The sequence below is a fragment of the Bombus huntii genome, chromosome 2 (assembly GCF_024542735.1).
Source record: "Bombus huntii isolate Logan2020A chromosome 2, iyBomHunt1.1, whole genome shotgun sequence".
NCBI lineage: Eukaryota > Metazoa > Arthropoda > Insecta > Hymenoptera > Apidae > Bombus > Bombus huntii.
The window spans coordinates 19,381,491-19,397,963 of record NC_066239.1 but is presented as its reverse complement, the minus strand read 5'-3'; the positions used below and the strand labels follow the sequence as shown (position 1 = coordinate 19,397,963).

Here is a 16,473-nt window from a genome sequence, read left to right as displayed (position 1 = left end):
ATAAAAGTCATCTTCGTTGAAAATACGTTCCATAATTGCAAACGAGAATCCTAATAAGGAAGAAACCTACTAAAGGAAAAGGAAGAAAGTTATTACTATCGATCATCGTCCGTGAAGCGAACGAAATTTTAAAGATATCGAGTGCTTCATTTTATCTTAATTGAGTGTTTTCTAATTTCTCAAAAAGATAATAAAAACGATTTCTATATTTTTATGACGAAATACGATGTAATCTAAAAATACATCCAATAACAGAATAATATAACTTGAAGTATACTTCTTGTGTAGATTTAACAGCCTTCTTTTTATACCTCGATGAATTTAACTTTATCTCCCATAAACGCGATATTACGTAGGTTAGAGTCTGTAGGTTATTACTAGATTAAGATTTTAATGCATTTTAATGACTTTTAAAGGCGAAAAAACGCACAGAATGTACATAAAATTGTAAGGATATGTAAAATATTCAAGGTATAGTATATTTGTAAGAAATATTTTCTAGATAAAATTACTTAGGCTTCAGTTTTTAAATTAAGTTAGAATTCCATTTTCCCTCCGTTTCTTTCTATCACTGCTTTCTTAAAAAAGTATTAATTGTTTTAAAAAGATATTAAACGTTTCACGGTGAACTGCACTTGCCTTACATTTGATATTTCCTTTAGAATAACAGTATGATTTTAACAATATCGCTCTTTTTGAAAATTCATTCGTTGAGATAACTGGTTCTTCTGCTTCTAAGTTGTGCTGCGAATTATCGTTTCCAACCTATTACGTTAATATAATGATCTCATTAATTCTCCAGCTGTTCTAGTTTCCGGTTAAAGATTAAACGGTACTTGTAGTGGTTCGAATATATCGTTTGAGTTCACTTCATTGAATTTCAAAGCACAGCAAATCTGTCTGTGTGTGGTTTCCCGCATCGCTAGCACGTCGCACTATCATTTCCGGTGCAAGTTAAATCCGGTTGTGTTCCTGTCCCAAGTTGTCGATGAAGATAGTAACCATAAAAGTATGTTGTCAACGTATTTTTGCGTTTTCCTTTTTGATTAACTTTTATAATTATTTAAAAAGCCACTGATTCGCAAACATTCGATAAGTCAGGATTACGATTATTACGAAGCAAGTTGAAATAAAAATATTCCGGCTTTGCATTTCACAAGGTATTCGAACAAAACTCATCGATTCAATCATCTACCTTTCCGTGACAGCCGCTTAGTTTTAAAGTTCCAATGCTCGAAGAAATGGGGATTGATTATTCCAGGATGCGGGCGAAGATGCTGGAATATCGGTTATGCAAATTCTAGACGTCGGTTTGCCTTTCAGGATCCCTCTTTATTTAAAGAAGCTTCGTAGATGCATCGACGATTGGATAATACGAACGAAAATGGATTTCTAAGACCGCAACGTTGAAAATCTGATAGACAGAGGCCTGATAAGATTTTCACGCGAATCGGACGTTCTACTGCTTTTTTTTCAACTCCGAAATTGCTTCGTGTTACGTATACGAAAAGAAAAAGTATTCGGTGGAAGGTGTTCGCGGGAATTGCGAAAAACTCCTGAATAGACACAATATCCCTGAAAAGCAGGATTTAATCGGCGGCTGCCTTCAATGACTTAGCGGGTAAAAAAAAACGGCAGAACTTTTGAGGTATTCGCATAGAAAGATCAGAGAGCTTTAAGCCGAGCTTCAAATCCGCTTCAAACTCGCTGCAAATTAATAGCGGATACCGTGCCCAGTTTCCTAGTTTTTCCAGAGTTAATTCGAAATTTAAAGTTGATTTAAATTTTAGGTCAAATAAACGTCGACGCATGCTCGAAACTGGAGCGGTTAAAACAGATAGCGAATTCACTGAAACAGTATCTTTTATTAGGGTTCGTGTATCACATTCTGTGAAATTTACAGCGTGAACGATGTTAATGAACCTCGTTAGTCATCAGATATATTATATCGTAGAAACAATAATATATTATATTTATTTATTAAATAATATATATAAGAGTCTGTGCTAAAACAGACGAGGCACATTATTCCATCGATCATGGCATAAATTTTTGATATCGTTAGGTCACGAAGATATTGAAAAAATGTACTATTGACAATTAGTTTAAGAGCTAGACATTTTCAGATTTTTCTACCTTCAGATTTTTTATTTTCAGGACAGTCATATCTCGTTGTAACGCGTGCTAATGAAGTCTGGAAATAATGTATTTTTTAATGTTTTCTATAGCAAATGTTCAAACACTTTCCTTAGCCTCGTTATACATATATTAAAAAATCATTGCAATTCCATTATCAATTGGATAATCTTCTTGGCGAGTAGACAAAAAATTTATGAAAGCACACCGAAACACGAAATAAAATTGCTGCGGTTAGAAGTAGAAACATGTCGTATACGGTTTACGGTACCTGTCGAGATTCGTAACGCTTACCGAAGAAGAGAAAATGGTGGATTCGTAAGAAACCATTCGATCGATAAAAACCAAGCTAACCACCACGAAGGAACACTCGATATCCCCGTCATTCGATATCTCGTTTGTATCCTTTTTACCGATCGATTAACCGAGCTGCACATGACGTTTTTTCGTCAGCCAGTCCTCTGTCGCAGAGAGACGCATGTAAGACGAAGCTGTCGGGAACAGATTGATTTACGTCTTTCCTTTCTGCAGTCAGGCTTTCTTTCGAAAACCAGGCGATCTCGAACGATTGCTCGCTAAATCTATGCTGAATGCAGAGCACGATTCGCTAAAGCCGTTTCACCCAGAGAAAAATAAACTTTAATCGCTTCTAAAGATAAAAATTGATCGAATGCTGAACGTCGAGAAAAATGCATCTCAAAATGTAATATAAAGAGAAAAATGAAATATGGTCTATCCATACCATGCATTAACTTCAATCTCACAACAATTCGTTACCTTTCGTTCGCCTCCGATCCTCGAAGAGTCGTTGTAGGGTCTTTGTTTTAATTTTCAACTATTTCGTGACCTCTTCTCTAGTTTCATGCGCACTCGCTAATTATGCAACGTAGGTACCTCTCTCTGTTATTGAAACTTGTCTGCCTCTAAAGGACACTATGATGTTGCACGAGAATTGAATAACGTGGGATTTTCCGTTTTCGTTAATTAGTCGCTACAATGATCGGGATTATAACGCAATGGCAGCGTATAAGATATTTCAGTACAGTTGTTAATTACTAATTAGAGAATTGCGAATTTACCTTCACTTTTTTACCATATTCTCGTTACAGACACTGTTTATAGAAATGTATACTAATATACCTTATTATGGATTATTAGGATATAATTAAGGTTACGATCGGTATCCTGGTTACGTTGCAATCCAGTTGCTGTATGAAGTAATTTCATATTCGTGTTGATATTTCTCTCATTTTAATAACGAAACACGTGACAGAACAAAACACGAGCCAATATTCTAGAAGAGTACGTCTCGCGGAAACCACAATTTCATACGATGGTGTAGAGTTTCCGATTTTCTAATGCTTCGATCACGTTACCAATGATATCTCTTTAAGAGAGACAGAGATGGTTTCATTGTTTTTATCGAGTGGGAAATTGAGCTAAGTCCCGAGGATCGTACAATTCAGGTGAATCCGGCGTGTTGCCAAGTGGCACAAAAACGAATTTTCAGCGAAAGTAGAACAAAATGACGTATGAGTTCACAAAGTCGTGTCACAAGGAACTCTTACATTTTAATGTCCTGCTAACACCATTTATCATCACGCGTGTCTTATACCGCAGGAGTGAATAAGTGTCAACGAAGGATATATGCGTATCTATAGATTACTACGTTACGATATCCTAAAAGGCCATATTTTTCTTTTGAATTGAAAATGAAATACTGCGATGCAAAAGAGAAGTTAGAAAAATATATAAAGCAAAGAAGATGAAGTTTGACGTCAAAGAACCGACACCGACAATTTTCCAAATATTTTCTAAATATTATCTCTGAATTGCATATCTCGAGTTGCAAAACGAAACACAGTCGATTTTCTTCCTTTTCGATTTAAGATAAAGTGCTTCGGAGAGTCAAAAAGAGGCAAAGGATAAAAGATTAAACTTGATGTGGAAGAACTGCATTCCTCAAATGTCGAGATTGTTCAAATATTTTTTAAATATTATCTCTAAATTGCATGTCTCGAATTTCAAAACGAAACACAGTCGATTTTTTTCCTTTTCGATTTAAGATAAAATGCTTTGGAGAGTCAAAAAGAGGCAAAGGATAAAAGAAAAAACTTGATGTGGAAGAACTGCATTCCTCAAAGGTCGAGACAGTTTTTCAAATATTTCCCAGGCATTATTTATAAATTGTTTAATTCGAATTACAAGATGAAACCACAGATTCAACTTTTCTTATCCGGGATATTATTTTAAGCGATGTATGGCACTGTCAGCTGCCACAGGCTTGTGACACAAATACTACGTTGATCGATATTGCCCATTGCTTTCCATGTAACGCGGAAACTTGGCTCCTATTTGCGAGTAAATATTTTTAAATTGCGCAACTTAACGTTTTCAAGGAGAAATTGTTCCTTTCTCTAATGACCCGCAGTTAATCCTAATTTCACTGCTAACTCCTCCGCAATGGAGATCAATTAAGAAGAAGTTTATTGGTTGCAATTTGAAGTAGGGCGCCAGTCTGTCTGATTACCCAATTTCGGTACAACAGAGAAAAATAACCGGCAACTCGCGCGATTACAAACTCTTCTATTACTTACTTGATCGTTTCAATCAAAACAAGATGCACTCGAAACTTGTACACGATAATGCGCAATCGATCACGTATCCCCAATGCACGCTTCAAGAGTGAATCCATCTCAAAATTAAATTAATTACAACAGAACGTGTCGATACATGTATACAACAATAAATTGCGAAACGTGTTAGGATTGCGATATATTCGATGGCGGAATTCTTTGTCTCGTGGACACGTTCGAGTCAAGCGTCATTATGTACGAACAGATAGAAGCGTAAGTCTCGTAGTTTAATTACGTGGGAACAATACGACGTGTTGGTAGAATTAGAAATTTAATGTCGCGTCGTGCATCAAAGCGGCTGCTGCCGTTTGGCTCGCATTGGCTCGTCGTGAACAGCGTACACGAACGAAGTACATTTGAGATGGTTATGTAACGCAGATTTCATTAAGATTGTCGTGTTAGAAACTGCATTTAAACTTCGCCCATATGCACTCTCTCTGTTACATAGATCTGTTGCATTATTTTATTAAGTAGTTCGAAAATATTGAACACAGGTGATTAAGTGGTTAACTGAGACTCCAATTTGCACTTTATTGTTAACTCCAAGACAGACGTCAAGCCTCAACTCGTAGTTGGCTCTTTGAATTAAAAAGAATACGGTTCGGCGCGCTTGAAAGTAGATAGTTTTGAAGAAACCTTGGAAGTTGAGGTAATATTTGAGAACTGTAATTGTGTCCAAAATTTGTATTTAAAAGGGAGACGTAATTGCGTAAAGTGGTAAACTTTCCAAGAACTTTCGTACTATTTCGACAAAGAGCGCAACGAAGAGAACCGCCAAAGTTCGTTCAAATAATCGGCTACAAGAATTCCATTTTACCGGTGGAAAATCGAGAAAATACTCGCTTTCCGCGGAACCGGTGCTCCAGATACTTTTCAGACTTCATCCCGCTGTGTAATCAAAAATATATTTTCCATGGTGAATAACGAAAACGATACACGGTCATTCAATAAAAGTCAGGAGAAATAGGTCGCACGCAATGCCTCGCCATTACAATTTCATTTTCTCCGAGCCCGAGTTAATGCATCGTATCGATTCGTTCTTGCGTTACAACTTCAGAGAATTGCGATAACTTCAATGGAAAAAAAACAAGAAAGAGTAGGGGGGGGGGAGGAAAGGGAAAAAAGAGAAAAATGTTCGTGCAAATATGACACCGGATCGAAATGATCGTTCTAGATTTTTATATGGAGAGACGTGTCTACACTCGCGCCTCTGACATTATCAGCAATTTATCGAAAGCAAACCTTGACTTGTCTGTACATTTTAAAAAGAGGAGTAACGTTGCCACTCTTAACAACGTAGCTGCCTATTACCGTGACGATCATTCGGCTTTACCGATATCGGGGTCAATGCCAATTCTCTCTGTACGGGATCTGAAAATCCCTACGGGACAGCAGATGGATGTCAATGAATATTACGTGTACGTACAGGTCGCTTCGATCAGCTACTGCGAGTTTCACTCCTGTACAAAATCAACTGCAGTCTACGTACATATATGAGCAGGGTAGATCTATAATACATATACGTATGCCATACATAGATACGTATACCACGCGACTACGTTCTACGTTGTTTGTTTTCAACGAAACTTACCCCAAAAGAGCAGATTTCTCGGGTGTGGCTGCGGTCGGCATCCTGTTTCTTTCCCTAGAACAAAATAGCGGCGAATAATAACAACACCCGGCCCTAGCGGCTTACGGCCTCTACCCGGGTACCAACGACAAATATTAGCAGGCAATATAATTAAAACATTTCAAATACATTATTTTAAAAAACCGATGAACGATAATCTATACCCAAAAGTCTGAATCATTTGTCGTATCAGTATGAAACACGTTTTCCTAACCGCACCTCAAGCATACGCGATATTCTCGAGGTTCCAAGCATTATTTTCCGGTCAACGATCGATCGAAATACATCGTAAATTAATGTCACGTAATTTTCGTTGACTTGAACCGCCCAACGGGGGAAATAGACTTGAAAGACGATAACAAAGTGAACCAGAACGATCGAACGCATCGCTGAAACAAAAAGAAGCTTGGGCTGTTCCCCGCAGAGGAAATCGAGGATCCGTGCGGTTAAGAGACGCGTCGTGCTGAATACGGTTGTCGCCGTTCTCGGAGGATCGACCTCGCAGGAGGATCTCTCGAACCGAGAAGCCGGTTCCACAACGCACGCGCTGTCGTCGCGCGCCACGAAGCACACGCTAATGCAACTCGAGCGTTGCGAGGACAAAGGAACACACATCCGACTACGTGCATGCAAAAAAAGATTACTAGTAACGATAATAACAATATAACACCGGTGATAACTTTACAGAAATCCATTTTCAGTCTTTATATAACGAAACACGCGATGGCACGCTTGATATTCCCTTTTTTGAAACAAATTTAATAATGGTAATTCTTTCATTTTGATTATATGTCATAATATATATTTAAGATTGAAATAATTCTCTGTAACGTTATTTCTTACGACCGATTTAGAATTTATTGAAAATGTTATATGCTACAGCGTAATGTGGTAATTACAGTTTTGAAAACACAAGTAATATGACAGAGAAAAATTACATAGATATATGTTTAAGAAAAAAAAACTTCACTGTCAGAATGTGTACAATTTGTTGCTGAAAGGAATTACTCTGATTTAAACGAATGTACGGAAATTCTCAGAGTGTTGTAACATAAATCAAAGCGTATAATAATAATGCATATATATATACATATATATATGCTTTCATTGGTACATGGAATAGTCGGAAGATAAATGTAAATAGCAGATAGATACCGGAAACATAAATCAGAATAATAGCTTCCTATTACAAAGAGCACAGCTTTGTATTCTACTGAACGTATATATCACATTTTTCAAAATTTGAGATTTATATCATATACTTAATCTCAAACATCACATTTCCTGTCTTGCTCAATTCTCTACTATCGAATCAAAGTACACATAACGCTATACGTCCCATAATATTTGATCTCGTCGTAGCAACATATAAGAATTCTGATTTAACTTCATTCATAAATATCAAACAGAATTTGTACTGGATTTATTGGAAACTTTTCTCCGCCGATATTACAAATGATATAGACTTATTAATGGCCTGCACTGTAGACTGTAACCTAGATTAGACCATTATCTCTATATGTACACATCTTATGAAACTGATATCGCTATGTATAATTCAAAAACGTCCGAATCTGAAAGGGTCTTCTATCAAAATGAAATATTACCTTAGGTCGTCTAGATAAAATTATACAAATTCTTCGATAAGATATTAAATTCTTTCCTCGATGTCTTTTCAGAGAAAGAGAAATATTAAAATTGCTTTCGCGTTGTGACATCGTTATCCTTAATTAAAAATTCGGTGCACAACAAACTTATCACCAATGTTGCGTTACGACATTCGCTCAGGTTAGCACAGATAAGGCGGCAAAGCAACGAGCACAAACATAAGCGATAAACAGGAAAGCAGAGGAAGTGGAAAAATTAGACAACGAATATAATACACGCGGTACAAGTGCTAGGAAAGGAATGACGTTCATGTCGCACGATGCGGCTTACCTCGTGGCCTGCTTTTGTACCCAGACCGATCAATAGTCGCACCACCAACTTCCGGTCCTAAAGTCCGTCCGTGCTTAGGGTTAAACCAGTCTTTGATTATTCTGATAACAGGGACACGCGTGTGCCTAATTCGATTCGTAGTTAGGCTGGAAGGAGCTCACATCGAGAAGCGATCGCAAGATCGAAATCGTTGGAGCCACATTGCCGTGGTCGCGCTATCGATCCTTAATTATTCTCAGTTATGGAGCACTTGCAAATTCAGTGCGTCGCCATCCAAGAAATTGTGATTGGAATTTGAAAAACAAGAACATCGCAGATGCAATTTCTCATTTTCAAATGGAACGATTAAATCGGCTGTTTGTTCCTGAACATTTTTCGTTTATCGAATGTTGGGAAAATCCGAGGTGTTGTCCCGTGGTTTATTCGGTACTAAGGAAACCAGGGAAAACTTTTGTGAATATATTATGTGAAATACATCTAATTGAAATTTCATTAACATTCTAATAAAATATGCATTGTCAAACTCGCCTTTTTTACCAACATAATCATAATAATCGTGTTTCATTACAGCGATAATACAATTTCGAAATACAATACACATAATATATTTATAAAAAATTCCTACGATATTGTTTAAACACAACACGTACTTCGAATACCGTTTTAAGCCACAGCACGAATTCAAGCAACAGAGTTCAACGTAGCAGGAGAAAGGTATTAACCCTGTTGCCGTCATCGAATTATTACGTCTCAATCTGACTCTTGTATCGATAAGAGAAAAGATTTCTACCGTTTTAAAACCAATTTTATAATAAAAAATTGACACGAGAAATTGGACGTACCAATAACTTCTGTGTCGCATTTTTCTTAAATTAAAAGAAAATAGGTTAAAACAAGATTAAGAGTCGAAAATGATTCAAAGAATGCTGAACGTTTAAGAGAGAAAGGGATCCATCTGCGCAAAATATAATCCCTACATTTATTCCAACAACGATACGATATTTGCAGACAGATTACGAACTTCTTTATAGGTTCCATTTCCGAAGTTCGTTATTGCAAGCAGTTAGTAAGTCAGACGTATTAGTAGCAATAAAATTTAATAATCGAAAAGCCACCATCTCCGTAATTTTCGTCATGTTTCTTCGAAGTACACAAAGTACATTTCTGTAATTTTAGTGACGACCGATTTAAAAAAGCAGCAGGAAACTGTAACGATCGATTCCTCGACGTCCCAGTCCACCACCGTGGCCAATAGCAAAAGCACTCTAACCGTACCGCCGACATTTTCGACCTCGAACCGATCATTCACGACCTCCTTAGCTTCTGCCCAGGTTACCTCGTCATTGATCGAGTTTGTCTTTCAATACGAAATTTCTCTTTGATACGAACAATGCTATCTCACTGAGAAAGTATTCGATAAGCTCTAAGGAGGTTCTTCTCTTTAATATAGAAATAATTTCAATTCAATTAATCGTAATTTGAATGTCTATGAAGTGACTAACTTAAACCAGCGTATTATATATTCTAAGTAATGCAAAATTATTAACAACGTGTTAGGCATTCGATATCATACAATAAATATATACAGGTATTATAAATTTTATAAGAAGATAAACAATAATAGCATTCCATAAATTACTAAAAGAATCGGATGCACTGTATAACGACTCAATATTTGATAGATTCTTACTTAAAAGTCAGCAAAACAGATCGTGCATCAAATCTGCTAGTAATCAGAATTACTTACAGAATTACTTCATCCGCGACTTGCGATGAGTAAATCTTGAGTAGAAAGGCCCGAGGTCGAGAAACAACGAAAAGACGAAGCGAAACAGCGTGTCCCGCGACCGTCACCCCTACCTGCCGACCGGTTTTTCCCCTGTATACGCAGACAATAACGTATATATAAGACATTACCTTGAGACGATCGAGACGCTCTCACGGCGGTCCACGATCAGCGGGTCCTTTTTCCTTAGCTCGACCTTGGGCGAGGCGAAACTGAAAGCCTTCTTGACACTCTCGAGGACGCTCTGCCCGGTAGTCTGTGTTTGGTCGACGATCGTTGTACTTTTGTACACGTCTTCGCCCAGGTCGCCTAACGACCTGTACGAAGCGCCAATACCTGCCGGCATGGCGACGTTTCCGCTCGCTGTTGCTCGCCCACGATGATAAAACCCAACCCCGACTCGGACGACCTATTCGGACGTCTTCGACAAGGATGATCCTATCCACCGTTGCGGTGGATCTACCTCTGACTTCGATGTTCTTCGCCGACACGCGTCCCACGTTGTTCTCCTCTCCGATTGCTGCTTGCTGCTGTTGCCGCGTTGATGATGCTGATACGCGTGCCCGAAGCCGAGATACGCCAATATCGTGCGTCAACAAGGCAAACGAACGGGCAAAGGGGCAAATAAAGAAAACCCAAGATAAAGAGGTTCCATGTGAACGCGCTTAGACTATCGATCGAGGCATTGGCAAACGATTCTCTGATGGAACGGCCATCGACTTCGTTTCAGTCGCAGGTGATACGACGCCACGAATACGGAGACGTAATCCACTGACTTTGATACTTTTACGAGTTAGGAAATCGTATTGAGTAACCGTGGCGGTAAATGTTTTGATATTGGATAGCATTTGGTCATATCTTTTATTGGTTACAAAGTTTCGTTGAAGCATAGTCCATTTCTTTCGCAAGTGTAAATGTTTTATGGTTGAAACTTGGAAATTTTTTGATGGAATTTGGAGTCATAAATAAACTACGAGTAAGTACGATAATGGAAAAAAATATCATTTGTAGAGTGAGTTATGGATAGTTCTATTTCATTTTTTCTTGTTTGATTGGTAGAGAGAAGAATATTTAACGTTTAAAGTTTAACCAATTTATTTATTTCCTTCTAATTTCATTTTATTTAAACGGACGTTTAACGAATTTCCGTTTAAGATATCCACAGGCAAACCGTGTCGAAATATAAAACTATTCCAGCGTTTTCAGTAATGTAGATAACTTATCTATGATATGAATGACACGTTAATGATTATTACCATTGGAACGTTGAAATACTTTCACTCCAGCACAGAAGTTATGTTTAAAACTTTCAACTAATAGTCGTTATGTAATACATTATAATTAAATAAAGCAAGGCGATTAGCTTCGTGATTAACCGAATTGTTAAATAATCATATGTAAATATACCGACAGAAAGATTTAATCAAAATTTTAGTCTTTTTATAGTATTTCTTTCTACCTATATATTTAGACGTAGATAGTTTACGTAATACGAACCGTGTTAAGCATTTTAATGAGCTTGACTTTAGTTTGAAATTGGGAATTTATAGTGCCAGTCATAGAGCAAGAGTGCTTACAATTCGTACCTCGTTGGAACGCGTACTTACGAGAGGAGAATTTTTCGGTTGAATTCCATAAAAATATGCTTAGCAAGTCAAAGTATGGATTTATGTATATCAAGTATAGTATATATATAATTAACTCGTGTAATTCTTTTGTTCTTGTTTTCAGCCTGTTTTTATTAACCCTCCCATACTTAATTTTCTTAATTACTTCGTTTTCCTCGTTAATCCATTTTCGCTCGGCAATTTCCACTTTCAAAAAAAAAAAAAAAAAAAAAAAGAAAAAGAATGCAGGTTAATTTACTTATATTCGAAATCATTTTAAAGAATATTAGTGACAGATATTCGTTTTACCGTTTTATTTTTATTTTTTCTTTTATATAATCCAATTTCATGTAATACTTACATGAGGTTTTTATTCGTGATTCGACTCAAGTGAACTTTGCGCACGTACAGCTGTATCCACCGACGTTCTCATCTTAATGTATTCAAAATCGAGCAAAACCAAACGCGGTCGAAAGGTATGAATAACACTACAGTCGCTCATTAATGCTGTGCTTCAAGGATCGTTAGAAGTTCGTGACGTCATTATATAGGAGAAAGGACAACTACACCTGTCGTTGCTCGGTTGATATTGCCATTATGTTTTCGATGACTCAACACCAACCACTGCTTATTCCAAACACCATAACTAAATGAAAGCAGGCAGACTGTTTCATAATTACTCGAACTGTTATGCACATATTCACACATGAGCATACACCGATACAAAAATTTAATTGAAATTGCAGAATTTAATCGTCAGAATTTATTTCCATGGTTATTTTTATCGTTTTTTCTCTCGTTCGTGTTTAATCACATATGAAAAGATTGCATTGAAATTGTAGGATTTATTCCTATCATTTTCTATCGTTGTTTCTATAGTTGGTGTTTTCATAACGTAACGACTTTAATTCGATAAATTAGAGGAACGACGAGACCGATGTTGTCTGCGTGCACCTGTCTATTCTTAATTGACGTTCCTTAATTGGGTTCTAGCTAAGAAAGGGACAGATGTTGTGCTTTCAGAACTAATAGGACGTTTCCTGTGTACGCCCTTCCTCGATTCCAGATCTCGATCCACTTCTCGAGATTACGGGATCGTGTCTAAATCATCTAACGCGATATCTTCATCTTTTTCCGAACGTTTGACATTTCCATTAATGTAGAAAGGCTCTTTACCTACGAATAGAATCGTTTTGCCATTACCTCGTCGACAAGTCTCCGCGAAACAAAACAAGAAAACAAGACAAGGAAGAAAGATAGGTGTCAGGAAACATGGCTCGGCATGCACAAAATTCAATGACTTAGTCATTACACATCGAGACATTCATGCGTGGCCGCATGCCAATTGCAAGGTGCAACGCTTGTGCGCCTTTGTGAAAACACGCAGATGCTGAGAGAGAAGCGAAAACGGTGATCAGTGGTCGTGCCAATTCGAAATTGCTACGGAATTGCTCGACCGTGTGCGAAAACATTTTCGAAATTCGAATGATCACACGGTTTACTGATTACACGCTTCGCCGATGATTTTGGACGTGTATTTGCACATGTATCCGAGAAAACAGGCACGTGCATGCAGAAGTTGTGAATAAATAAAAAGCCTGATCGAAGATTCGATGTTCAATCGATTGTTATATTTTCCTTATTATTTTGTTACGTGAGACCTCTTGCATAATAATTTAGTAACTAATATTAGCGAATCAACAAGGTATAAGTCGTAGGTTGTAAACTTTTATTTAAGCTTTTGCTAAGCAATTTTTACGATTATTCGTAATTAAACAAAAATTATTTGAAACAATTTATTGGTATTATTAATTTACAAGTTTTTAAATTTCATTTAAAATGTACTTGCAGAACTTGTCACCTGTTCTCCCAATATAAAATATTCTATTTGACATTTCTTATCTGAAGAAAACTGCAGTTATATGATTTTCTTTCTGTCATTTTTTTTCATTCAATTTATAATATTTAATCGTAATTGTTTATGAAAGAATCTATGAAAAATTTATGAATCTATGGAAAATAAAAAAATGCCAGTTAAAACATTTTGATTGAAGTGGATAGTTCTCATTAACAAATTTCGTACGGTTATCTAAGGGAATTTATTAGTACAGATAATTTATAATTTTACAATTTTATATTGGATCATACAATTGTATGCTTGTTTTATTACCAAACTTCCTCTATCACGTATGACGAAGTTTGTCAATACTGTTAACTCACACTTGTCAAATTTTACTAATAATATTAGTTCAATTATGCAAGAGGACCACGAATTCATTTGGTATCTCATTATTTGCGTTTGGACAAATTCGCATGATGTCGAAGCGACGATAACGATCGATAAATTATACCCGGGCTGGATGTCACGAAGAAAATAACGCCTCGTAACGTAAGCGTTTAATCCGGTCGACGCGACCCGCTTCGCTAAAAAGAAATTTCTTTTCTACGATGTCCCGTTATTGACCGTAAAAACGAAAGCGTAAATCACTTTTTACGGGCACGACCCTCTTCGGAACACCAAAGGGTATTAACGTGGCGATTTGACGGTCTTCCTGTCAATTAAAACCTTCGCTCACCAAGAAATTTCTTTCTTCGACTACGAAGAACGTTATATTGTGCGTTACGCTAGTGACCATCGAGTTCTCGTAACGTGATATAGAAAAAAAAAAAAAAAAAAAAAAAGAGAAAGCGAAAATAAGATCACGACGTTTCAGGGTGAGATTATAAATATACAGTTTAAACGCGCAATTGGTTTTTCATTTTATCGGCGCTCCTCGAAGTTCTATAAATTCTTTAACCCGATAAAAGTACACGGCATATTACGATTAAAAAAGGGAACACTTGTCCCTTCGATAAACGTTACTTGAGGTAAATACTTGATTTTAAACTCTGCTGTAAATATACATGCATACGTAGAAGCATAGTTTGAAGAATTTATATTTCGTGGTTGACGCGCGTATGGGAAAACAAATCGATAAGAAAGAAGATCGTAAAAAGCTCGATACACGTATGTAGATTGACGAACGAAAATAAACCGATTTCCGTATTAAAGAATGACCCCTGTTTGTTCTACTGCCCGTTAATTTGATATTCGAGCGTAGCCGTGAAATCCCATTAAACTTTTATCACGAACAGGAAGACAGTCGTAAATATTACAAGCTATTGATGAAACGTTCGATTCCAACCTCTCCGATCATTCTCTCGAGTGGTTCGATTAAAATTACTCCACAAACATATACGATGCGTCGTATAACTTATATAAGCTTCGTACGACCGTGGAAACCTAAACTATGGGGATCAGCTGCGGTCTCCGACTCGTATATGCATCTACGTGTGCGTGTGTGTCCACGCACACGTAGGAATTTTTCAAAGACAGAAACCACGGCGATCCATCGTTTTCCTCGAAAGGTAAAATTGCTGCAATAGTAGAAATGTATCGGTGCGCGTTTGAATCGTAGCACAGGAGGGTCGTGTATTGATTTTTCGCGTGGATAGCCGCGTGTATAACGTCTAACCTCGTTTCCCGTCGAGTAATCGCATACCCGGGCTACCAGTGTGACGTATCGAGCTCTCGATCGTATCGCTGACGCACTCGTGCGACAGTCAATGTTAAATCCCGTAGTGGCGGGAGCTGGTTTAAAAAACGTAAGGATGAGAATGGAGATTGATCTCGCAAGGTAAAGCTCGACCTTCTTTAGAATACCCTATGACTCATTTCGAGTAACGTCGCTGTCGGTTATACTTAGTCGCCACAGTTCATTAAAACAGAAAGAATCGTGTGAAAATGTGGCGAGGAAATGAACGCCCGAACGCGCGCACATACATACAGACACGGACACACGCACCTACGCGCGTTGAAACATCAGTGATAGAGACGACAAAGGACAAACGCAATCGTCATCGATCGGAATGTTATACGACGCGTTGGGGAATTTCTTTTTATTACCTGTTCGATTCTTGCAAACAAGTCTCGACTAGAAAATTGCGCGTGGTTGGTGCACGACCTGTGACTCACCTCGTCTTGCGCGGCTCCCGCTGCGGAATTCTGGTACCGAAAAAGAGTTGCAGCTTCTCTGCGACTTTCGAACAAGATAGTACGGAAACAGAGACGCGACAAACGATTACGAAGCGTTAGGGATCTTTGTGTTCGCTCTTCTTTCTGTTGCTCGATCCCTTCGCGACAGCTCTCACAGCTAACTCGTGATTTTATCTTTTCGTTCCTTAACCGACGCGGTGCTCTGACGTAACTTTCGTCGTTGTTCCCTTCTTTTCCTTCGTTTGCCCTTTTTGTTTCCGACGTGTGACGTGTGAAAACGCACCACGAGAGACAAGACTAACGAGAGACCGTACCGTGTTCTCAAAGGCACCGCACGATTACTATTGGCCCGAATACACGACTCAGACTACAGACTGGTCAATGGGAATGCGCGTCGCTTCGTGCGCGGTGTAGAGCGGATCGAACCAGTTATGGACGGTTTACCGACATCTGGCTGCAAGATGTAGGATCCCGATACAAGAGGGAAAACATTTACCTGACTACCGGGCAACCTTAATCGACCTTGGATAACACCAACTTTTGTTTTATCCCGAAGAGTTTGCTCCGTCGGCTTTGTAGGAATCCATGATATCTATCGCGCTGTTACTATGTATTTAGTTGCTTTATCAGAGTGGAGTCGCCGTTGCACGTGCTTAGATTTAACGATATATGAATGCAGATAATTTTCGCTATCTTATATTATA

At 37.8% G+C, this 16,473-nt stretch overlaps 1 protein-coding gene across 12 annotated transcripts in view; it reads right to left on the bottom strand.

The window, feature by feature from the left end:
* The window catches only part of LOC126878288 (protein NDRG3), a 30,499-nt gene extending 14,357 nt beyond the window's left edge, over positions 1 to 16,142 (bottom strand). For 2 of the 12 annotated variants that reach the window (XR_007695627.1, XM_050640912.1), the window contains exons 1-3: positions 15,749 to 16,139; positions 10,258 to 10,676; positions 6,364 to 6,417 (exon numbers count right to left, since the gene is read on the bottom strand). Coding sequence is in view for 8 of the 12 variants with exons in the window: in XM_050640912.1 (XP_050496869.1) it covers positions 6,364 to 6,417; positions 10,258 to 10,472 (269 nt within the window). In the remaining 4 variants the exon portion in view is untranslated. Of the gene's footprint in view, positions 1 to 4,733; positions 4,818 to 6,363; positions 6,418 to 8,340; positions 8,491 to 10,087; positions 10,109 to 10,257; positions 10,677 to 15,748 lie in introns of those variants that run through there. The other 10 variants (XM_050640914.1, XM_050640911.1, XM_050640915.1 and 7 more) reach the window with 10 other exon arrangements.
* Positions 16,143 to 16,473: the final 331 nt, after the last annotated feature.